We start from the raw sequence: 23,600 nt of genomic DNA, 5'->3' as shown, positions 1-23,600 counted from the left end.
AAGCACCCAGCCTCAGCCATTTTCCTAAGTGATTATGAGAGCAGCTCAAGAAATTATTCAATATATGAACTCCGTATCTGTTTCCAAAGAACTTTATTCCGGTACCTCCAGTAAATGCATAGCATTTTTTTATTTTAACGGTGGATTCTCTTTTTCATTAGGGTTGTAAACTGGGTTTGTACATGATTGCCACTGGCTTTTCCTTCACTGGGTATCGCAGCGTCAGCCAGATACGATAATCAGGAATTCTTCCCAGGGAAATATTGTTCAATGGGTCTTTGAGGGAGAAAGTATGATTTTCAGGGTGTTGTTTGCAGTGGGCCAGAGGCCCAGGTGGCTTTAGTTTGCTGAACTTAACTTCTGGACAACCACAGTGGATGTGTTGTGAGGAGCAGTGCTATGGGGCCAGCGCTTGCTAAGAAATGGAAGATGTCTGCCCCTCTGGGCCCTGAATGCCCGGGGTTATGTTTATCCTCATGGCCTGGGATCACCGGGGCATTTCAGCTGATGGCCAGTGTCACTTTGAGGTGACAGTCTGAGCACCTGCTCTAAGGGCTCCCGGTAGAGAAGACTTTAGCTTTAGTATTATCTCCTTTATAGTCTAAGACAGACTTGTGCATGTTAAAAAAAAATGTACTTTCCTTCCTCAAGACCTTCTCCCCACCCCCACCCAAGCACATACACCAGGAAAGTGCACTAGACCGTGTGACCTCGGGCTCTCTGCCTGTAAGTGTGCTTACCACGGCGTTGGAGGCGGAAGTCGCCATGGTTTATCCAGGCTCATGGGCCCTTCTCAGACAGGACAACCGAAGTTTCTCAAACTAATACCCCGGACCCTCCCAGCACTGGGCAGCAGGAGCACCACCAGCTTTGTATTCCTGAGGGAACCCCGCCCTGAGAGAGGGTCCCAGTGTGTGTCCTCAGCCCCTACCGAGGATGGATGCTTGCACGGACACCGTGGCTGGCTCTGTGCTGTCTGCACTCCCCTCACCCGGCTGTCTGCGGTGCTATGGCCAGGTGTCTGGAGACCTTTCTTTCTTTTACTTCTTGACTTTAGTCAGGTTCAGGAATGATCACTGGCTGCTGTTTCTTCTTCCCCAGGGCAGCTCACTTTCACTTTTACTTCTCGGACACAGCCCCTGGTCCTTCCTAAAGGAGACAGCAGGCATGGGAACAGGATGGGGTGGTGCAGTTCAAGACGGTGCCAGGGACCATGTGGTCCGAACCCAGGACCCTCCTGTCTTCTAAAAGCACCAACTCAGCTGCTTAGTCATCAGCACATCCCAAATTCACAGCCTATCCCAAAGTCCAGACCACCCTAGCTATGAGCAGACCACCTGTTAGCCTGACTAGGACGCAGATAGCCAGCAGGTAGGTTGTGCTTCACCGTACGAGTGCTGCCTCAGGCCTAGGGGAGCTGCGCTGAAGTAGAGGAGACTGCAGCTGGAGTGTGGGGTTTCCCAGGTACAGAGGACAGCCCATACAAAGCACGGGCCCATGCAGAGACCTGAGCTTTGCTAAGTGGTGCTTTATACAGAGCTCAGACCCAGACGATGGGCATCTAGGGGAGAGTGGGGCCGGGCCAGCTTGTGGATGGCCTCTGGCCATCTGTCTTCCTGCCTTCACACCTTGCGTGCTTCTAGTCTCTCAACATCATCGTGGTCCTGTCTGTGAGCAGCCAGGGAAACTTAAGAATCCGGTACTAGAAGTATATTCATAGAGCTTATTTCCACAGTGTTTATTACCTTCCATAGAGTCTGCTACTGTAGTGTAAGAATTCTAGGCTCTGTTTACAAAATGTATTGCTTTTAAAAAGTTGTTCACAACAGCATAGCCAAAGTGAGGAAGAAGAAGGAAAGCTATGAGGCCTGAGGAGCAAAGCTTGGGGGTTCGGGTGGGGCTAGCCGTGCGTGGCAAGCACTGACCTGGAGTTTGGCTCGTCCTCATGGGGTGGGCTGCAAATATAAAATGCTCATCAGATTTTGAAGATTTGGTACAAAATAAAGAATAGAAATTATGTCATTGGAATAAAGTTCTGTTTAGAAAGTAGACCTATCCCCTAATAGTAAGACATTAGAAATTCAGAATTGTCCCTGGCCAGTTGGCTCAGTGGATAGAGCATTGGCCCAGCATGCGGAGGTCTGGGGGTTGATTCCCAGTCAGGGCACACATGACAAGCAACCATCTGCTTCTCTTCCCTTCACTCTCTCTATTCCCTCCTGCAGCCAGTGGCTAGATTGGTTTGACCATTGGCCTCAGGCTCTAAGGTTGGCTCAGTTGGTCCAAGCATCGTCAGCCTTAGGCACTGAGAATGAATAGCTTGTTGATTCGAGCATCGGTCCCAGACAGGGGCTGCTGGGGGATCCCAGTTGGAGCACATGTGGGAGTCTTTCTCTCTATCTCCGTTCATCTCACTTAAAAAAGAAAAAGAAATTCAGCATCGCAAGCCCTTGATAAAAGCAAGGGCAGACAGTTCCCTCCACTACAATCCCAGACCTACACTTATTCTTCTCACTACACTGACGTCTCTCTGACTTCCTTTCCTTGCTGATTCTCCCAGTGACTTGGTATTTTTCTGAATCGTTGTTGACCTTATCGTCTTTGTTGTCCCAGACATCAGCTCCACCTGTACACCATTCTGAGTCCCCTTCCCCGTGCTGCAACTTTACACTACTCTGAGTCTAACCCACCAGCTGTCTGGTCCGCCTGGACCCAGCCCCGGCCTCACCACCCTGCATCGCCACGCTCACCGCCACCGCGGTGGATCTCTCTTAGTGAGTCCCGACTATGAATCAGGTGTGTGAGGAGCTCGACACACATTATCTCACTTAATCCTCCAAAAAGAAAGAAGATGCTTTTTTACAACAGAATAATGTAAACCTCAGAGACGGCATTGCTCAGGGAGGGTCTCAGGCCCTCAGAGGGGCAGGGTTTAAATTCACACTGACTCTAAACCTTGCTCTCTTTCTAAAGTGTCAGGGGACCTCTCTTCAAAAACCTGTCAGCCCCTTACCCAACCCTAAAGGAGCAGCCCCACCGCCCACCCTAGCTCTCGAAGCCCCTATAGTATGCTCCTGCTCTACTTCCTGTCTCATCTTGTGTTAAATGTACTGCTGTCAGTATCCTGTGTGCTTCAGATCTACCCACACTTCATTCCATGAGGCCTTTCCCCGTCCTCCTCACAAGGGCTGTTCTGTTCTGTTTGGTGCGTTTCCTTTCCTCAGTGACTCATTAGCCTTGGTGAGAATAGTCCACTGTCCCAAGAAAGAAAATCTGAGTGCCAACGTGGTCAATCTAAAATGCTGTAACCCGTCCTTAAAAGAAATTTCTCTCTCTCTCTCTCTCTCTCTCTCTCTCTCTTTTTGCTAAATGCCTAATTCTGATACTGTGAGTTCCAACCCTTTCCACACGTGGAAAGCTAGGGAAAATGGCTACATATTTTCACTTTAATGATACTGCTAGGACCTCCTGGTTTTAGTAGTGTTACGACTGCCTTGCAGGTGAAACTGGAAGCAGAACTCTTTTTTTAGAAAGTGATTCTACTTCTCATTTTATTTTCCTCCTCCAGCTTTATCAGCACATTGCTTAGAAACGTTATCTATATTTATACCTTTGATATGCACTCGGGCAGCACAAACTTTCACCTAAATCACACCTAGTTCCTAAGTATCCTAACTTAGGAAATAGCGCTGTGTGTGAATCTTGGCAATACTCTGAAATGTTCCCTTTCTTACCTAATGTAACACTTAACCCCAGCTCTTTTTAGCATCTACTGCTACCTTTGGGTTAATCAATCAGTAGAAACTGTCTAATGATGTCTCACTCTGGGTAAGATAAATGTGAAGATTATCCCTTGGATGGTGGGTGTGTTCTCTGTTATTGGTTTTGTCATCTAGAAAAGTTTTGTTAGCTGTGTCTTTTAAACCATGCATAACTTTTTTTTTTTAAGTTTCTTCAGATGGTGGTACTGAGTCCTCTGCCTTAGTGGATGACAACGGCAGTGAGGAGGACTACAGCTATGAAGACCTGTGCCAGGCCGCCCCCAGATACCTACAGCCAGGCAGGGAGCAGCTGGCTCTCAATGAGGTACTGTACTTCCACAGGGTGACAGTGGACGCCTGACTTTCAGAGTCCAGCATCACTTCAAGCTTGGCTCTCTATTTCTTATTAAAACATACTCTCAAACCTAGAACTGGGACCAGAGAAACACTGAGTTTCTGGCATTTGCAAGCACAGCTTATGTAATTAAGTTCCTCCCTTTTTGTGATAAGAGCAGCAGTCCTTAGTGTTGGCAGTGCTGTTTGGCTTCTGACATGCCCTCCTCTTATCATTAATCTTACAGCCAATCTAAGAAGTGAATGTTACAGGTGCTGTCTATATTTTAATGAACACTATGAGTTTAAGAGGCTCAATTACTTGCTGGCAAGTGGCAGAACTGACATTAACCACCTGTTTCTCACTGTGAATCATATCTTCTACCACTCTCTATTTTAGCCTCTTTTATAGAACTCTTTCTCGAAGGCGTCACTGGCTTCTGCAGGTTAAACAGAGTATGTCGAGTGTAATGTCTCAGTCACTGTCCCTGTTAACAGCATCTGTTGTTGCTCCAGGATGTGAGGATGTTCCCGGAGGTGAGCGGGCATACAGTCACCTGCCCCTGTGGTGGGCTCAGAGGAGCTATGTCTGTTTCTTACTTTTATTGCTAACTGTTGAATTGCAAAGGTCATGCTATGTTCTCCTTAGTTGCCATAAACTATAAAGTTAAATACAGAGTTTATTCAAATTGTGAATAGAGTATGAATAGCATATTCTGGATGAAGCTCAGGGTCTTGTGGTTAAGTCTGTGCATGAACTTTGGAGGCTTGGCTCGGCGACATCTTGTTCTGCTGCTCAGAAACCATTTTGGAGGTGATCAAATTTGTTAATTAACTGACTGACAGATAAGTGAACTATTTATACTTTTTTATTTTTTTTATTTTTCTGAAGCTGGAAACGGGGAGGCAGTCAGACAGACTCCCCCATGCGCCTGACTGGGATCCACCCGGCATGCCCACCAGGGGGCGATACTCTGCCCATCTGGGGCGTCGCTCTGTTGCAACCAGAGCCATTCTAGCACCTGAGGCAGAGGCCATGGAGCCATCCTCAGCGCCTGGGCCATCTTTGCTCCAATAGAGCCTCGGCTGCGGGAGGGGAAGAGAGAGACAGAGAGGAAGGAGAGGGGGAGGGGTGGAGAAGCAGATGGGCACTTCTCCTGTGTGCCCTGGCCGGGAATCGAACCCGGGACTCCTGCACACCAGGCCGACACTCTACTACTGAGCCAACCGGCCAGGGCTACTTTTTTTTTTTTTTAATCGAGACAGAGAGAGTCAGAGAGAGGGACAGATAGGGACAGACAGGAAGAGAGAGAGATGAGAAGCATCGATTCTTTGTTGTGGCACCTTAGTTGCTCATTGATTGCTTTCTCATATGTGCCTTGACCGGGGCTATAGCAGAGCGAGTGACCCCTTGCTCTAGCCAGCAACCTTGGGCTTCAAGCCAGCAACCTTTGGGCTCAAGCTAGTGACTATGGGGTCATGTCTATAATCCCACACTGAAGCCAGCAATCCCGTGCTCAAGCTGGTGAGCCTGTGCTCAAACTGGATGAGCCCACGCTCAAGCCAGTGACTTTGGGGTTTCGAACCTGGGTCCTTCACATCACAGTCTGATGCTCTAGCCACTGTGCCACATCCTGGTCAAGCTATTTATACATTTTTTAAGTGGACTTGAGGTTTTCTTGAAGAGAATGTGAGAGGGGGCCTCACCTGATTCTCTCCTTTTTAGTGATGTGGAGTGGACAGACAGACAGGAAGGGAGAGGGAGATGAAATGCATTAACTCATAGTTGTGTCACTTTACTTGTTCATTGATTGCTTCTCACACCTGCCTTGACCCGGGGGCTCCAACTGAGTCAGTGACCCGTTGCTCAAGCCAGCAACCTTTGGGCTTAAGCCAGTGACTATGAGGTCATGTCTGTGATCCCATGCTCAAGCCAGATGAGCCCTCACTCAAGCCAGTGACCTCTGGGTTTCAAACCTGGGTCTTCAGTGTCTCAGGTCAGTGCTCTATCCACTGCGCCACCACAGATCAGGCTCACCTGATTTTCTTTCCCTATTATGTTATTCTCCATTCATTTTGTGTAACAATTAATAAGTATTAATGCAAAGCCATTAGTGTATAGAAATGAGGACTAAGGCCTGATGGTGAGAACACCACCGTCCAGGCGGTGACGCAGTGGATAAAGCGTCAGATTGGAATGCGGAAGACCCAGGTTCGAGACCCCAAGGTCGTCAGCTTGAGCGAGGGCTCATCTGGTTTGAGCAAAAGCTCACCAGCTTGAGCCCAAGGTCGCTGGCTCGAGCAAGCGGTTACTCAGTCTGCTGAAGGCCCACAGTCAAGGCACATATGAGAAAGCAATCAATGAACAACTAAGGTGTTGCAATGCGCAAGGAAAAATTAATGATTGATGCTTCTCATCTCTCTGTTCCTGTCTGTCTGTCCCTGTCTATCCCTCTCTCTGATTTTCTCTCTGTCTCTGTAAAAAAAAAAAAATTAAAAAAAGAAATGAGAACTAGAGATGTGCTTCTCTCCCTGGGACAGTACACAGACTGCCCCTGCCCGTTTCTCCCAGTCAGCTTCTGCACTAAGCATGCCTGTGTGTCTCTTCTAGCTGATCAGCGATGGCAGTATGGTCTGTGCAGAAGCCTTGTGGGACCACGTGACCATGGATGACCAGGAGCTGGGCTTTAAGGCAGGAGATGTCATCCAGGTCCTGGAAGCCTCCAACAAGGACTGGTGGTGGGGCCGGAATGAGGACAAGGAAGCCTGGTTCCCCGCGAGCTTCGTCAGGGTGCGTGTCAGGGCTCTCTGCTCCACACCCGTCTCTGGGGAGCAATGGGGCGGTTCAGGCCCAGCTCACTCTTTCTCCATGTTGAATCATTCTGATCCTTTTAATCACACCTTTTAGAAATTCAGCTGGGTCAGAGGGAAACTTGTCACTAAGGTCACTAGTTGTCTGGCGCTGCTGCCATGTTATGAGCCGCCAGCACCGTGTCTCTACCACGTACACGAGACCAGCGAGGGTCCGGCTGCTGCCCTCGCTGGTCCAGGGTGGTCTCCCCCAAGTCAGCTGTCCCCTGTGTGTGCCCTGCAGCTGCGAGTCAACCAGGAAGAGCTGTCGGAGAGCTCCAGCAGCACGCAGGGCGAGGAGCCGGAGGAGCACACTGGCAGGAACCGCCACCAGCACGCAGAGAGCAAGCACCAGATGCGGACCAACGTCATCCAGGAGATCATGAACACTGAGCGCGTGTACATCAAGCACCTCAAGGACATCTGTGAGGTGAGGCACCAGGCGCGGGGCCTCATGGAGGCTGTCACGTGGTTCTGGGGTGTGCCATCTGGCTTCTGTCGCCAGTCAGACTCTTCGGCGTGCACATGTCTCTAGATCCCTCGTTTCTCCTCACCTCCTGCTCACTCGTGACATGCTCGTTGACCTTGGCGAGCATCACTGGCTGTCTGACCTCCTGTGGCAACCAGAGCTGTTTTCAGGGCACTGTGCCTCTATCTCCTTCAGGACTGACCTCTCAGATTATTCAGAGCGGTGACTGTCTGAGAAGGCAGTGCCCTGTAGGTGAAACCCACATGACTTTACAAAGAATCAAGGGTGTGACTCTGTCTGCAGCCCACTGCCTCTAGTCGCTGTCTTACAGACAAGAGTCTGAGTCATTTAGATGTAGACAGAAACAAAAAACCCTGGTTTTGTCTAGTGATAGCCCAGGCTAAAGTCCACGGTATAGTATCATGGTAACTCTGCTTCTACTCTGCGTTGTATTTCTCTCGTGATAGATAGTTTCTTATTCGTACGGGTTTTGTGGAGGCATGACACTAGACTAGACCTCAGTGTGCCCCCACGACTGTTCCAGCTCTCCTGGCCGTGCGTGCTGCTCTCTGTACCTTCATCAGCTGTGATGGTGCAGCCCAGAGACCAGCCGGAGGGAGACGGCTGCACACTCTGTCCCTGGGCTAACTGGATACAGACCCACCGATGTCTAGCTTCTTTGTACTAGCCGTCTTGTTCTGTATAATAAGGTGACCAACATTTTTACAATGAAAAGGACAAAAATAAATTGAAGAAAACAATATCATAAGTAAAAGAAACATTTTATTCATTGCAACAATAATACACTCTAATATGATAAATGCATGATAAAAACATTTGTAATATTTTATATTGTAATTATGCTTACATGCCTATAAATTTTTAATAATAATTTTAAGGAAAAGGTACTCATTTAGATACAGATACATCACATCACACGCAATGGATCGACTCTGCATCTATTGAATATGGACATTTACAGATTAATCTTCCAATATCAAAAAGGAGGACATGGAGCCTGACCTGTGGTGGCGCAGTGGATAAAGCGTCAACCTGGAAACACTGAGGTTGCTGGTTCAAAACCCTGGGCTTGCCTGGTCAAGGCACATATGGGAGTTGATGCTTCCTGCTCCTCCCCCCTTCTCTCTCTCTCTCTCTCTCTCTCTCTCCTCTCTATAATGAATAAATAAAATCTAAAAAAAAAAAAATTAAAAAAAAAAAAAGGAGGACATGTAGGAGGACACTTTTTGAGGGCGGACAGAACTTACAAAAGAATAACTATCCTCCCTAAAGGAGGATGATTGGTCACCTTATGTATAAACATGTGGCTAAGAGAGTTTATCTTTAAAGTAATATTTTGGGAAAATAAAAGTAATTGCTGATCATTGTTGAGCATTGACTGTGTGCTGTCCCTTTACCTGGACTACCTTATTTCACTCTCACTGGGCAGGTCCTCTCTGCTCCATGTCACAGCTGACCAAACCGGGGCACAGGGAAGTCACGTGGCAGGGCTGGGATTTGAACCAAGCGGTCTGCCCCAGAGGCCTGCACCCTGAACCTTTACACTCTTTCTGTGAAAAGTTATACCAAATAGTCAGTGGTGTGGCTTTTATCATTTAGTCAGTCTAGTCTATAAGTACATGATGATATGTGGGAATAATTACTACATATATTTACAGCCTTTTCTTCATATCTCACTAATCCCTACATAAGCCACAGTACAAGAAGGGTATATAACTAAATAGTTTCTAACTAGTACAGGCCTTGGGTTAAAGATCTACAGATGTATGCTGTAGATCAGGGTAGTCAACCTTTTTATACCTACCGCCCACTTTTGTATCTCTGTTAGTGTAAAATTTTCTAACCGCCCACCAGTTCCACAGTAATGGTGATTTATAAAGTAGGAAAGTAACTTTACTTTATAAAATTTATGAAGCAGAGTTACAGCAACTTAAAGCATATAATACTAATTACTTACCAAGTACTTTATGTCAGATTTTCGCTAAGTTTGGCAGAATAAATCTTTATAAAACCACTTACTATATAGTTAAATCTATTTTTTTATTTATACTTTGGTTGCTCCGCCACCGCCCACCATGAAAGCTGGAACGCCCACTAGTGGGTGGTAGGGACCACGTTGACTACCACTGCTGTAGATAGAGAGTTGGTAATTGATAGAATCAACTGGAGTCCGAAAGGCCAGTGTAACAGGCTTTAATGAAAGGAAACCTGCTGGCTGTCTCGTAAGGGAGAGCAGCCCGGCTACAGACTTAGGCCACTTTTTAAGGGCTACGGCAGGAGTCCCCAAACTTTTTACACAGGGCGCCAGTTCTGTCCCTCAGACCATTGCGGGAACGGACTATAAAAAAAACTATGAACAAATCCCTATGCACACTGCACGTATCTTTTTTTTTTTCTGAAGTTGGAAACAGGGAGGCAGTCAGACAGACTCCCGCATGCACCTGACCGGGATCCACCTGGCATGCCCACCAGGGGGTGATGCTCTGCCCATCCGGGGTGTCGCTCTGTTGCGACCAGAGCCATTCTAGCGCCTGAGGCAGAGGCCAAGGAGCCACCCCCCAGCACCCAGGCCAACTTTGCTCCAGTGGAGCCTTGGCTATGGGAGGGGAAGAGAGAGACAGAGAGGAAGGAGAGGGGGAGGGGTAGAGAAGCAGATGGGCGCTTCTCCTGTGTGCCCTGGCTGGGAATCGAACTGCACATATCTTATTTTAAAGTAAAAAAACAAAACGGGAACAAATACAATATTTAAAATAAAGAACAAGTAAATTTAAATCAACAAACTGGCCAGTATTTCAATGGGAACTATGAGCCTGCTTTTGGCTAATGAGATGGTCAGTGTGCTCCTCTCACTGACTACCAATGAAAGAGGTGCCTCTTCCGGAAGTGCGACAGGGGCCAGATAAACGGCCTCAGGGGGCCGCAGTGTGGGGACCCCTGGGTTAGGGTTTAGGGAAGTAGGAAGGGTGGCGGGGCATTTGCTGATTGGGTGCCGCTATCGCTGGGCTCAGGGGTGCTTTCCACTAATTATGGATGTTGGTGGATTTTCAATCGTCAGCAGTTTCAACCGTCCATGACTTCATCGGACATTCCTTTGTGGTTGGTCACCTGCGTAAGCCCTGAAATGAAACATAAGAGTAATGGTGGAATCCTGGGTAAGAGTTCTTGGCTACCATGACAGCAAGCCAAGTTCATGAGTTGTTCAGCAAGCGTTGGCATCGGTATTTGATAAGTCTTCTCTGCTGTGGAATAGAATTAAGGATAAGAGAATGAGCGTCTGAAGAGTTTAGAAAAAGTGTAACAATACCAATTTTTGAGCTAGTATTTGAAACTAAGCAATTTTTTTTCTTGAGTGTAATCTGGAAACTTTACATGGTTTCTTGAATGATAAATTCAGCCAAACAAGTATCTTTTCTCTTTCCTTTTGTTTTTAAAATATGGCATATAATTAATAAAATTATGGCTACTTGTGGGGGAAAAAAAGTAAAACATGGCACATTGTAGTTATGGAAGTATGATTTATCCCATCAGAGACTCATAGAGGTTAAAATCATTTTCTCTGATTAAAATCTACTCCAAGACAATGGCTTTGGGCCCAAAATACTATATTATTCAAATAAATAATTTCTGTGAATTTCCAAATTAGTTTTTAAAAGCTTACTTTCCCTCTTGCAGGGCTATATTCGTCAGTGTCGCAAGCACACGGGGATGTTCACTGTTGCACAACTATCCACCATTTTTGGAAACATTGAAGATATTTACAAATTCCAAAGAAAGTTCCTGAAAGACCTTGAGAAGCAATACAATAAAGAGGAACCTCATTTAAGTGAAATAGGATCCTGCTTTCTTCAACATGTATGCCACCTGTTACTTCTTTATTAACAGCATCTGGTTAAGTAATTTCAAAATGTTTTTTCACTAAAAATAGGATTTGGGGTTTTTTGCTAGATTAATTTCCCATAGAATTGGAGATGCCACTTGTAAATTAAGTGATTGCTCTGTATGGTTCATTTTTAGCTAAATACCATAAGTCCATTTCTTTTTAAAAATCTTCCCACTTTTATGCAGTTTGGAGTAATTTTTAATATCTATGAATTGTCTACTATATGTTAAGCACTGTTTTCTGGATCTTCATATGTTAGCTCTCGTACTACTTTGGGGTAGGTATGATTATTGCCCTCATTTTTACAGATGAGGGCTCTAAAGGCCAGAGGGGAACTGACCCAGGGTCACACATTAGTAAATGGCAGATGGGAATTTAGACTGAGATGTGTGGCTGTGGGACCCACGCCTGCTACCCGTGCAGCTACTGTGGTACAGTCTCGTGATGATGACATGGGCTTATGTTTAGCTGGTGGCTGACTGTAACAATTTAATGCTAAAAGATTTCAAGCCCTGGCCAGTTGGCTTAGTGGTAGAGTGTTGGCCCAGCGTGTGGATGTCCCGGGTTCAATCCCCAGCCAGGGCACACAGGAGAAGCACCCATCTGCTTCTCCATCCTTCTCTCTCCTTTCTCTCTGTCTCTCTCTTCCCCTCCTGCAGCCAAGGCTCCATTGGAGCAAAGTTGGTCTGGGCGCTGAGGATGGCTCCATGGCCTCTGCCTCAGGTGCTAGAATGGCTCTGGTTACAAAGGAGCAACACCCCAGATGAACAGAGCATCGCCCCCTAGTGGGCTTGCCGGGTGGATCCCAGTTGAGTACATGTGGGAGTCTGTCCCTCTGCCTCCCTGCTTCTCACTTCAGAAAAATATGAAAAAGAAAAAAATTTTCAAAGGAAGAAGATTTTATTCTCAGCCAAAATGGCTTGACACAGAAACAGTGACAGCGGCAATGACAACCACCACTATGTCCTCCTCCAGTATGCACTTCATAGAGGCAGTAGAGAGGAGAGGATCCCCAGGGTGGGTGCTTCCAAATAGCTGAAAATAATGCTTCTGGGGTGGTGCAGGTGGGAAGATCAGCTCATGAGAAGACTAGGCCTATGTGGGACTTTGTCAAAGACCTACAGTGTGTCTGTAAAGTCATGGTGCACTTTTGAATGGTCACAGGAAAGCAACAAAAGATGATAGAAATGTGAAATCTGCACCAAATAAAAGGAAAACTCTCCCAGTTTCATACCTATTCAGTGCAGTTCGATGTGGGCTCACGCACAGATGTTTTAGGGCTCCTTAGGTAGCTATCCCTATGGCCTCTACAGACTCGTCACTGACTGATGGCCTACCAGAACGGGGTTTCTCCACCAAACTGCCGGTTTCCTTCAACTGCTTATCCCACTGAGTAATGTTATTCCTATGTGGTGGCACTTCATTATGAACGTGCCGATATTCACATTGCACTTTGGTCATGGATTCTAATTTAACGAGCCACAGAACACACTGAACTTTCTTCTGTACTGTCCACATCTCGACTGGCATGGCTGTGGGCTGCTTCGCTGTATACACGGTGTTACGTCATCATCTGCACATGCTGTCACATTGTCCTACAGAAACTGGGAGGGGTTTCCTTTTATTTGGTGCAGATTTCACATTTCTATCATCTTTTGTTGCTTTCCTGTGACCGGTCAAAAGTGCACCATGACTTTACGGACATACTGTATTTGGCCAGAGGAGAAGGTTCGTGGAGTACAAGAAAGAAGCTTCAGAGGTCACTGAAGGTCAGGGAGCAGAGGTGGTAGAGCCTGATGGGGACGAAGCTTCAGGCCGGTGAGGTAGCCCAGAGAGCAGGAGAGTGTAGCTTAGGAACAGAGGCATCACTGCTTCTGGGTCTGAAGGTGGTGAAACATGCAAAGACAGTTTTGCTGAGATGGTTTTATTTTCAGGACAAACTGACAAGAGTGGTTATAAGTACAAAGAAAAACAGCAGTCAGAGCCACTTGTCAGGTTGAGTATGAAAGAATTAACAGGTGGATTGGGAAAACCTGTCCTCTAGGGGAACAGGAGCTTGGTTGTGGATATCTTGAGTTTGAGTACACCTGTTGTAAATCCTGGAGCAGACGTAGCCAGAAAGGAACCCAACTCTGGGCAGGTAGATGTTTGTGACCATGAAATCTGGCGGCAGCGAGGAGACACCTGGGGTGGAGAACAGAGGCATGAGAACTGGGCCAGCAAGCCTAGTTCCGGGAGTGGGGGGGGGGGCCGGAGCAGGTGCTACAGAGTCCAGAAGGACAGGCGTCAGGGAAAGAAAGCAAGCTGACGACTTGGCTTTGGAGGTCGGAGGGTAATGTGTGGAGCCAGGTGTTGGAGTTAAGGAGAAGAGCTGCAATGAGGAGGCAGCGGCTTTGAATCCTCACTCACCTCTTGGTCATGAGCAAGGAATTTACCAGGGAAAGTAAAAGAGGACAAGGATGGAACCAGTTGGGCATAAGGACAGCTTCTTATCTTAGATCGAAGTTGGGGTGAGGAGGCTGACAGCAGAGGGCTCCGTTCTCCTGGGGAAGCTCCGTGTACTGGTGACACACCTTTTCACAGTCTGTGGAAGGCTGCCTCAAAAGGGACCAGGGCTGTGAGTCCTAGAGCAGCCTGTCCCTGCTCCCCCTAAGAGATAAGAATCCCCTGGGGAGTCTGCACAAATGGCTTCTTCCCAGAGATCTGGGCCTCTTGCACACTGCAGAAGGCCTTAGAGTGCCGTCTCCCTCTTTCTAGGAATGCCCCTTCATGTAGGAGTGGGTACTGCCTGCCCTTGTCTCAGCCCACACTCACCTGTAGCCTGATGGCACTGTGCTCTCTCTTCCCCAGCAAGAGGGCTTCGCCATCTATTCCGAGTACTGTAACAACCACCCAGGTGCCTGTGTGGAGCTGTCCGGCCTGATGAAGCAAGGCAGGTACCGGCACTTCTTTGAGGCCTGCCGCCTGTTGCAGCAGATGATCAACATTGCCATCGATGGCTTCCTGCTCACTCCTGTGCAGAAGATCTGCAAGTACCCACTGCAGCTGGCCGAGCTGCTCAAGTACACCCCACAGGAGCACAGGTAGGCACGGCTCTCCCAGAACTTCCCAAGGGAACAGTGACAGAGACTCCAATGTCAGGCTTGGTACTTGCATTAATTACCTCTGTGGAAGAAATCTTCTGATTGTTCAGAATGTCAAAGATTGATAACCACTGAGATTCTTTCTTTCTTCCTTCCTTTCTTTTTTTTTGAGGAGAGAGAAAGCATGAGAGACAGGAACAGACAGGAAGGGAGAGAGATGAGAAGCATCAACTTGTACAATAGTTGAGGTACTTTTAGTTGTTCATTGATTGCTTCTCATACGTGCCTTGACCGGGGGACTCCAGCTGAGTCAGTGACCCCTTGCTCAAGCCAGCGACTTTGGGCTCAAGCCAGTGACCATGGGTCATGTCTATGATCCCATGTTCAAGTTGCTGAGGCCATGCTCAAGCAAGTGACATCAGGGTTTTGAACCTGGGTCCTCAGCATCCCAGGTTGACGCTCTATCCACTGCGCCACCGCCTGGTCAGGCAAAGCATTTTTTAAACTGCACTATGAACACATGGAGACTTAGCGTGTTGTTGGTTCTCACCACTGACATATATTTTATAGTCTTTTGTGGCTACTCAGTAGTTCATAAAAACAAATTTTAAAAGAAATAGACCAATTTAATACAATGTAAGAAATATCCTCTCTCCTCTCCTGTATTCCTTTAGTTGCTTCCCATTACCTCCCCCTCAGAGCAGTGTTATTTACAGCCAAGAAATAGAAGGGGTGAGGATATAGAAAGAGTTGAGCTATAGAAGAGTAGGGGATCTCAGGGTATGGAGTAGCATGTGGGGTCCACCTGGGAGATGTGGATTATGGAGATCCCTGCCCAGCCAGGGTGCTTGCTCGGTCTCCAGAGCCCTTCCAGCCATTTCCTCTCCGGTCAGCACAGGTTTCACGTGGTCCATTGCCTGCTCTCTCTATCTCCTTTTAGAGCTTACTTTGCCTAAGCTCTTTTCGAGGAGCCAGCAGTTCTTCGTGTTTTACTTAATAGTAACTCATTATTCTCTTGCATGCACAAAATAAGGTAAAATCTTGCTGTGAGTCTATGTAAAGATATCACCCATTCAGTACTGGACTTGGCACGTTTATTATCTGTGACTGTGTCACTACAGCGAGACTCAGCTGTTTGTTGCCTTGAGATGGAAGCAGCTGAGTCATTGCTTATACTCTCACCAGACCACAACTAAAATGCTAGTGGGGACACAAAAGTGGTATCCGGCAAGGTCTGAGGATAACAGCACACTATTTTAGATCAGAAGCAAGCCGCATCTGTGTCCCTGGCAGAAAATTTTCACGACACCCACAGCCCTGGAAAAAACAGTCTTGATGGGTTTTCTAGTGGGAAGGAGAGGGGAAGGATTGCACCCCGAGGAAATTTGCTATAGTAAAACCACGACTAATTTGGATTTTAACAACCGTCGCCCAGAAAGCAATCCCTGTCTCCGCAGCAGTGCCTAGCCCTACAGGTGCCCAGAATAGAACGTTCTTTTGTCCTCTCTGCCACTGGACTCCTGTGAAGAGAGGGCACTGAAAAGGGAGTCTTTTTCACAATTAGACTGAGAGGTAGGAAGAGAAAAAGTGCTAAGGGGAGCGAAACAATATGGGCGTTTGAAGAATTAGGATGACAAAACAGAGAGAAAGGTAGTCCATTGAAACAAATCAAACAGCTATATATATGACCTATTTCTGATGAAAAAAAATCAAAAAAGTTTAGAAAGTCAGAAAAGTAAAACATTTGAAGAAATTTAAAAAAAAAATAAAATAGCATCATTATGAGAAACTAGGGGAAATAAATAAGAAAATTAAGAAGCAGAGACATCTTGAAAACCACAGATCAAGCAGATGAATAGGTTCCAAGCTGAGAAGCTATGGCCAGAGGTGCACACGTCACCCTTCAACATTTCAATATTCTCTTTGAAGGGTGATTTTTTACTATGAGGCATTTGCAGACTCAATCTCTTTTTTAAAATTCATCTTAAAGGAAATGACAAAAAGCACATTTCCTTGTCTTAAGTAAAACAAAGCAAAATTTTTAAAAAAATTACACTGTACTTTTTTTTTGTTTTCTTTCTGAAATTGTATAGAAAAACTTGCAGAGAAAAAAAAAAGGACAGTTATTTTGCACACACTCTTGATGGCTGGAGCCCTCGCTGGCAGCCTAGCTCCCATGATTTCGGCAGCCCTTTGAATCCTTTCTGTCCCTGCTCTGCACTCTGCGTCTGCGTGGGAACGGGCCTGTCTAAAGACAGCAGGCTCTGCCTCCTGGCAGGGGCCGGAGACTTCCCAGGAGCTGAGTTTAATTGCATCTGGTAAATAGACAGTAAGAATCTAATTGAAATCCAAAGGCTCTATCTGACTTGTGAGACACAGGAAAGTGCTAGAAGGTTAAAAAAAATCAGCTCATCCACCAGGTAATTGGTTTACATGTTCCCAAGTTATTAATGCTGAGCAAAATTTGAATGTAAAAGTTTCCAGTAATGGTCATCCCTTAACATGTGTGTGTTAAGCCTAATCTGGAGGGACTCGAAACATTGAAGACATGACAAAATCCGTTGATTCCACACCAAAGCTTTATTGTCTAGCTTGGCCAAGCTGCGGCAACTCCGACAGAAATCTGAGGGAGAGCGTGCCGGCCCTTTGTTCTACTTAGTTTTTATAGTTTTGCAAGCGGGAAGTATAGAAGCAAAAATTGCAATTAAGTGCCCTTTACCACTATTGGTTATAGTCATATGCTCTTTAACATGATAGGACCATGTTCAATTTGCAAGCCATACATCATTTTGGAGAAAACAAAATTTATAAGTCAACACAATGATAGAAAGATGTCTCTTTACATATTAAGAAACATTCCTATATTTTCTAATGTTTATCCACCATCTCTTTGTCCAGAGTCACACACTTTAACTCCATGCATTCACATGGGAGAGGTAGTTTCCGTGGGGACAAATGCCCGCAAATGGCTCATTACTATAAGAAAAGGTTTATTTTGGCTTTTCTCTTCCTGCACCTGGCTAGCCATTCACCCCTTTCCCTGCAGGTGTGGTGGAATGTTACCTTCCCTTTGCATTTACAATACAATGCCCAGGGCCATCCTGGTTTTATGCCAATCACACAGTACAGAGATTATTCACAAAATTTCTCTGCACACCTTAACCCAAATTAATAAAATGTTCTTTAAGCCTCTTAAAATATTAATATCGATTCTGTAGCTTTTGGTACTTTACAACACCTGCGGGTAAGGTGGCGCAGTGGCTCCTCAGGGCTCCTCATTTATAGATTAGAACTAATTTTAGTTTTATCAGCACCTACAGTTCTAGAGGCCTCTAGGGCACAGGAGCCTGCTGGGTGTAGGATCTTAGGTTGATTCACTGCAGTGTATAGGAAGTACCAGAGCTGAAGGCCCTGTTGATGTAGCAAACGGTTCATTAGCATTTGTATAACTCGCTCTGTCAGGCCTCGGGCTTGTATTCTCTAGTGTCCTTTCCTGACAATGTGAAAGATGGGACTCAGGGCAAATCATTGCTCTTGAAAATGGTTACTGATTATTAAAAGTATTTTCTGTAGCAAACTAGCTGTATCAGAATCAAAGCAATACTAATAAAGACTGTCCTTTCTCTGTTAGTGAAAATCATTCATTGCTACTGTGATTAAAACATTTCTGTGACATTGACTTTTATTCATGGTAATTTCTGGGAAATGAAGGACAGCATTCTTATTCCAGAGAATTCTGGGTTGCAGTTGGTCAGCACCCTTACCCTATACAGACTATAGTCTATTCATGGAGGAACAAGAAAAAGGGAACAGTAGCTGTTGTTTAAATGCCACGTTGTCTAGACCAGTGGTCCCCAACCCCCAGGCCGTGGACCGGTAGCAGTCGTGGGCCATTTGGTTCCGATCTGCAGAGAAAGAATAAATAACTTACATTATTTCTGTTTTATTTATATTTAAGTCTGAACGATGTTTTATTTTTAAAATATGACCAGATTTCCTCTGTTACATCCATCTAAGACTCACTCTTGACATTTTCTCGGTCACGTGATACATTTATCTGTCCCACCCTAAAGGCCGGTCCGTGACCAAAAAAGGTTGGGGACCACTGGTCTAGACTCTTCATGTATAAATCAGGGACTGAGCGAATTATTTTGTCAGTCCTCGTTTGCGAGTTGTGTGCCTGGTGGTTAAAATTAACCTCCCACTTTTCAGTGATTACAACAACATAAAGGCAGCATACGAGGCCATGAAGAATGTGGCCTGTTTGATCAACGAGCGCAAACGCAAGCTGGAGAGCATAGACAAGATAGCACGGTGGCAGGTGTCCATCGTAGGCTGGGAGGTAAGTGCACCCCCACCCCACACATCATCCATCAGCACTCTTCCCTCCTCCCCTCTGGCCTTCTTTAATGACACACTTTGACGTCCTAGGATTGATGCTTTATACTCATGGCTTTTATGGTACATAGGATTCCCCTGCTATCCAAAGGTAGAGCATTCCTATGAAACCTTTCGTAAGCTGAAATGGTGCAAAGCTGGAGGCCAATACTGTAGGACAGGAGTCCCCAAACTACGGCCCGCGGGCCACATGCGGCCCCCTGAGGCCATTTATCCGCCCCCGCTGCACTTCCGGAAGGGGCACCTCTTTCATTGGTGGTCAATGAAAGGAGCATATTGACCATCTCATTAGCCAAAAGCAGGCCCATAGTTCCCATTGAAATACTGGTCAGTTTCTTGATTTAAATTTACTTGTTTTTTATTTTAAATATTGTATTTGTTCCCGTTTTGTTTTTTTTACTTTAAAATAAGATATGTGCAGTGTGCATAGGGATTTGTTCATAGTGTTTTTTTATAGTCCGGCCCTCCAACGGTCTGAGGGACAGTGAACTGGCCCCCTGTGTAAAAAGTTTGGGGACCCCTGCCCTGGCCGGTTGGCTCAGCGGTAGAGCGTCGGCCTAGCGTGCGGAGGACCCGGGTTCGATTCTCGGCCAGGGCACATAGGAGAAGCGCCCATTTGCTTCTCCACCCCTCCGCCGCGCTTTCCTCTCTGTCTCTCTCTTCCCCTCCCGCAGCCAAGGCTCCATGGGAGCAAAGATGGCCCGGGCGCTGGGCATGGCTCTGTGGCCTCTGCCTCAGGCGCTAGAGTAGCTCTGGTCGCAATATGGCGACGCCCAGGATGGGCAGAGCATCGCCCCCTGGGGGGCAGAGCACCGCCCCTGGTGGGCGTGCCGGGTGGATCCCGGTCGGGCGCATGCGGGAGTCTGTCTGACTGTCTCTCCCTGTTTCCAGCTTCAGAAAAATGAAAAAAAAAAAAAAAAAAAAAGTTTGGGGACCCCTGCTGTAGGACACAACTTGTTGACCGGTGCACGGAATAAGCCAAGATGAGGCGCAGATGCCCCGATACAGCTCAGAGCTCTTGCAGCTGGACCCTGAGGTGCTGAGTGTGGTTCTGGGGGTGGGGCCTCATGGGGCCATGCCTAATTCCTGGGGAGCTGCCGCCTCCATACTGTCTAGCTTCGGAACAAACACAGGATGCTTTTTCCGCTTCTTGCCCCCTCTTTTTTTGGTAAAGAGGAAAATTCTCTTTGGATTTCATTTGGTTTGCAAAAACACATACTGAGGTAAGTCTTTAGTAAAAGTGAAGTGGTGTAAAGAGAGAACTTTCAAAAACAGATACCTGTATATACTCCAAGGCACGTCACTGAATTTAAGTTAACTACTTTACCTTGCACCTACACCAGAGAAATACTCTGAAGAGTGTCCATAATGATGTATTGCCCGTGCTTTCCTTCCTGCGAGAGAGTGAGCTTCCTGAGAGCGTTTAAAGTAGTAGATACGGAGCAGCAAGAGAGTGGACTGGGGAGCCACGTGCCACCTCTGTGTGTAAATCATGTAAATCCTCTGAACTGCGAACGATCAATGTTTCCATCCATAAGATGGAAAGGAAGATCCTATAAGACAGCATAAATGCAGTGTTTAACACAGCCTGTAATAAGGATCCAGCACACATGCACGCGCGCGCACACACACACACACACACACACACACACTTATTTAGAAAAACTAAAACAGTGACAATAGTGAGTACCTGTATGGTGTTTACCTCATTCGTAGCACTGGTCTAAGCCATTTGTATAGGTATGTATTCATTTAGCCCTTTCAATAGTCCTATGAAGTAGGAACTGTTAACCGCATTTAATAGTTGGAGAACTGGGCCCTGGCCGGTTAGCTCAGCGGTAGAGCATCGGCCTGGCGTGCAGGGGACCCGGGTTCGATTCCCGGCCAGGGCACATGGGAGAAGCGCCCATCTGCTTCTCCCCCCCCCTCCTTCCTCTCTGTCTCTCTCTTCCCCTCCCGCAGCGAGGCTCCATTGGAGCGAAGATGGCCCGGGCGCTGGGGATGGCTCCTTGGCCTCTGCCCCAGGCGCTAGAGTGGCTCTGATCGCGACAGAGCAACGCCCCCTGGTGGGCAGAGCGTTGCCCCTGGTGGGCGTGCCGGGTGGATCCTGGTCGGGCGCATGCGGGAGTCTGTCTGACTGTCTCTCCCCGTTTCCAGCTTCAAAATTAAAGAAGAAGAAGAAAAAAAAAAATAGTTGGAGAACTGTTAACCCCTTCAGATGGGGAAACTGAAGCATGGAACAGTTAAGTAGCTAGTCATGGCTACAGAGCTGGGAAGTAGCTGAACTGGATTCAAACCCAGGCAGGCAGCCTTGCTTCAGCATGCGTGATTGTAGCCATTAGGCTCTGTGGCCCTTGTTAAGAATAATAAATTAAAGCTGTTCATATTACCAAGCAAAATTTATCCTGCATCAAACTAATTGGTAAAAACTCACTCTCCCAAAAGACTGTGAAAGTTTGGGTTGAGAATTTATGTTTTTAACTAAAGTAGATAATAGTGGTGAAAGTTGGATAGAAATAACTTGTATTTCAAGGGCCATGTGGACTTTTGGAGGTTGGATGGGCCCTCAGAAGTCCCTGAGTCTCACTCCCTTATTTTGTACATGAAGAATCCAGGCACAGAATTGCTCTAGGCCCGTAAAGTTCTGCTGGAGGAGGCCTAACCTAACTGTGATAAAAGTATGGTTTCCTTCAGTTCTCAGACTCCGACTTAGGGGATTACCAGTTTCGTGCTGGTAATCTACCATCTGGCCTTTTGTTTCCAAAGACCCTGAACTAGTTATTCCAGGGGGCTGCCATACACCCGACTCAGAGCCAGAGCCTCTGTATGTAGGTATGTAGCCTGTGGCCCACCTGCTTGAGGCTGCCCCTGGTCTTCCTGCTTCCAGGCTCAGCTTTGGTCAGCTGCCATTTCAGATCTTGATTAGATTGCATTAATGCAGCAGGCCTTTCATCAATCTTTCTGATAAGAAAGACATCTCAGATAACAAAGAGTCACTGTCACATTTTCCCTTGAGTAGGAGACAAAAGAAACTTCACACGCGGGAAGTGTAATAAACCAAGGTTTTCAATGGCCTCTGAGACTCTGGCCACCTGTGAAGGGGCCTTGGGCAACTGGGAAATCTGGTAAAAACTCTGGGCCAGGACCTCGTCCTGTATCTTGGCATCTGAATGAGTAAGAATTGGAAGGTCTTACGATGTGTTTCCATCCTCCCAGGGACTGGACATTTTAGACCGAAGTTCAGAATTGATCCATTCTGGTGAGCTGACCCGAATCACTAAGCAAGGCAAGAGCCAGCAGCGGACATTCTTTCTGTTTGACCACCAGCTCGTGTCCTGCAAGAAGGACCTGCTGCGGAGGGACATGCTCTATTACAGGGGCCGCATGGACATGGACGAGATGGAGCTTGTGGACCTAGAGGACGGGCGGGACAAGGACTGGAACCTCAGCGTGAAAAACGCCTTCAAGCTAGTCAGCAAAGCCACTGATGAGGTTCATCTATTCTGTGCCAAGAAACCAGAGGACAAGGCAAGATGGCTGCAAGCATGTGCTGATGAGAGGAGGCGGGTGCAGGAGGACCGGGAATTGGGTGAGCAGCACTTCGACGCCACACAGTGGCGTGGGCTTCTGCTTTCAAATCTCACACACACACACACACACCCCCCGCCGCCCAGCCCTCTCTCACAGAGTTAAATCCCACCCCTGAGAAAAGAAAAGGATTTGCAAATTCTAAAGAGTCCTAAACTTGCTTACAAGATAGGCAGATGTAGTCATGACAGGCGACACTGACATGCCAGGTACTCTGCTTCACATTGAGATTGTCTCATTGAATTTCAGAAGGTGGAAACTATTCCTATACCCATTTTACAGACAAGCACATCAAGGCTCAAGGCCTTTGTCCACTGTTACAGCATGACCAAGTGACATTTAAAACCAGCTCAGTGTACCCCAGAGACTGAGTCACCCTCAGGTGACTGTTCCCTAACCCTGAGGCTTCCTCCTCAGCTGCGCCTCTAAAGCACTTTAAAGTTAGCCCTCGTCCACGGCCCACTCCGACCCCATGCCTGCGCGTTCCCTGCCTCCCTCAGCCACAGGGTCCTGCGCTGCTGTGAGGGCCGTGCCTCTCCACACTGGGGCCCCTCTTTGCAGCGTCTGTTCTCCAGGCGTCGGCTGGACTAGGAGACAAACCCGCGAGCCTGGCGCTCACAGCGGGGGTGCCGCAGCCTCTGCAGCAGGCCACGGTGCCTCTTCGGCACGGGAGGTTTCGGAGTGCAGATTGTTGAAGGAAAGTCAGGATGCCACAGGTGCCGTGGCCCCTAGAAATGAGGTGGGATGAAGAGTCCTGGCTGCTGCGCTCCTCGGAGCCCCAGCCTCCAAGGTTGAGTGGTGCAGGACGGAGGAGAAGTCTGTCCCCCCGCTGCTCCCCACCAGCTGCCATGAGGAGAGCTAGAATGAAACTGGGGGTATGCCTCCCCGACCCAGGTGTGTGTCCCCAGCACTGGCCTCAGGCTTGGCCATGGATATTGCTGTCACCCCCACGAGGGTTCATGGGGTCGCTTGTTAGAGTAGAAAGGGCTTTATGAGTCAGTGAGGCACTCTGTCCTCAGCAGCAGGAATCTCCTCGGAAACACTCCTGAAAAGTGGCCCCTGGCCTGCACCTCGACCTGTGGTGACACAGGACTCACTGCTCACAGGTGGCCCCTGGCCTGCACCTCGACCTGTGGTGACACAGGACTCACTGCTCACAGATGGCCCCTGGCCTGCACCTCGACCTGTGGTGACACAGGACTCACTGCTCACAGGTG

At 47.4% G+C, this 23,600-nt stretch overlaps 1 protein-coding gene across 8 annotated transcripts in view; it reads left to right on the top strand.

The window, feature by feature from the left end:
- Positions 1 to 23,600, top strand: part of SPATA13 (spermatogenesis associated 13) — a 433,930-nt gene that overhangs the window by 402,114 nt on the left and 8,216 nt on the right. For 7 of the 8 annotated variants that reach the window (XM_066258297.1, XM_066258301.1, XM_066258298.1 and 4 more), the window contains 7 exons: positions 3,950 to 4,086; positions 6,706 to 6,885; positions 7,189 to 7,374; positions 11,107 to 11,286; positions 14,165 to 14,397; positions 18,610 to 18,739; positions 22,012 to 22,384. In XM_066258297.1, coding sequence (XP_066114394.1) covers positions 3,950 to 4,086; positions 6,706 to 6,885; positions 7,189 to 7,374; positions 11,107 to 11,286; positions 14,165 to 14,397; positions 18,610 to 18,739; positions 22,012 to 22,384 — 1,419 coding nt within the window. Of the gene's footprint in view, positions 1 to 3,703; positions 3,829 to 3,949; positions 4,087 to 6,705; positions 6,886 to 7,188; positions 7,375 to 11,106; positions 11,287 to 14,164; positions 14,398 to 18,609; positions 18,740 to 22,011; positions 22,385 to 23,600 lie in introns of those variants that run through there. The other variant, XM_066258304.1, reaches the window with a different exon arrangement.

This window comes from Saccopteryx bilineata, chromosome 2 (genome assembly GCF_036850765.1).
Source record: "Saccopteryx bilineata isolate mSacBil1 chromosome 2, mSacBil1_pri_phased_curated, whole genome shotgun sequence".
Taxonomy (NCBI): domain Eukaryota; kingdom Metazoa; phylum Chordata; class Mammalia; order Chiroptera; family Emballonuridae; genus Saccopteryx; species Saccopteryx bilineata.
Note: the sequence above shows the minus strand (reverse complement) of the source record. Positions and strands in the feature narration are given on the sequence as shown.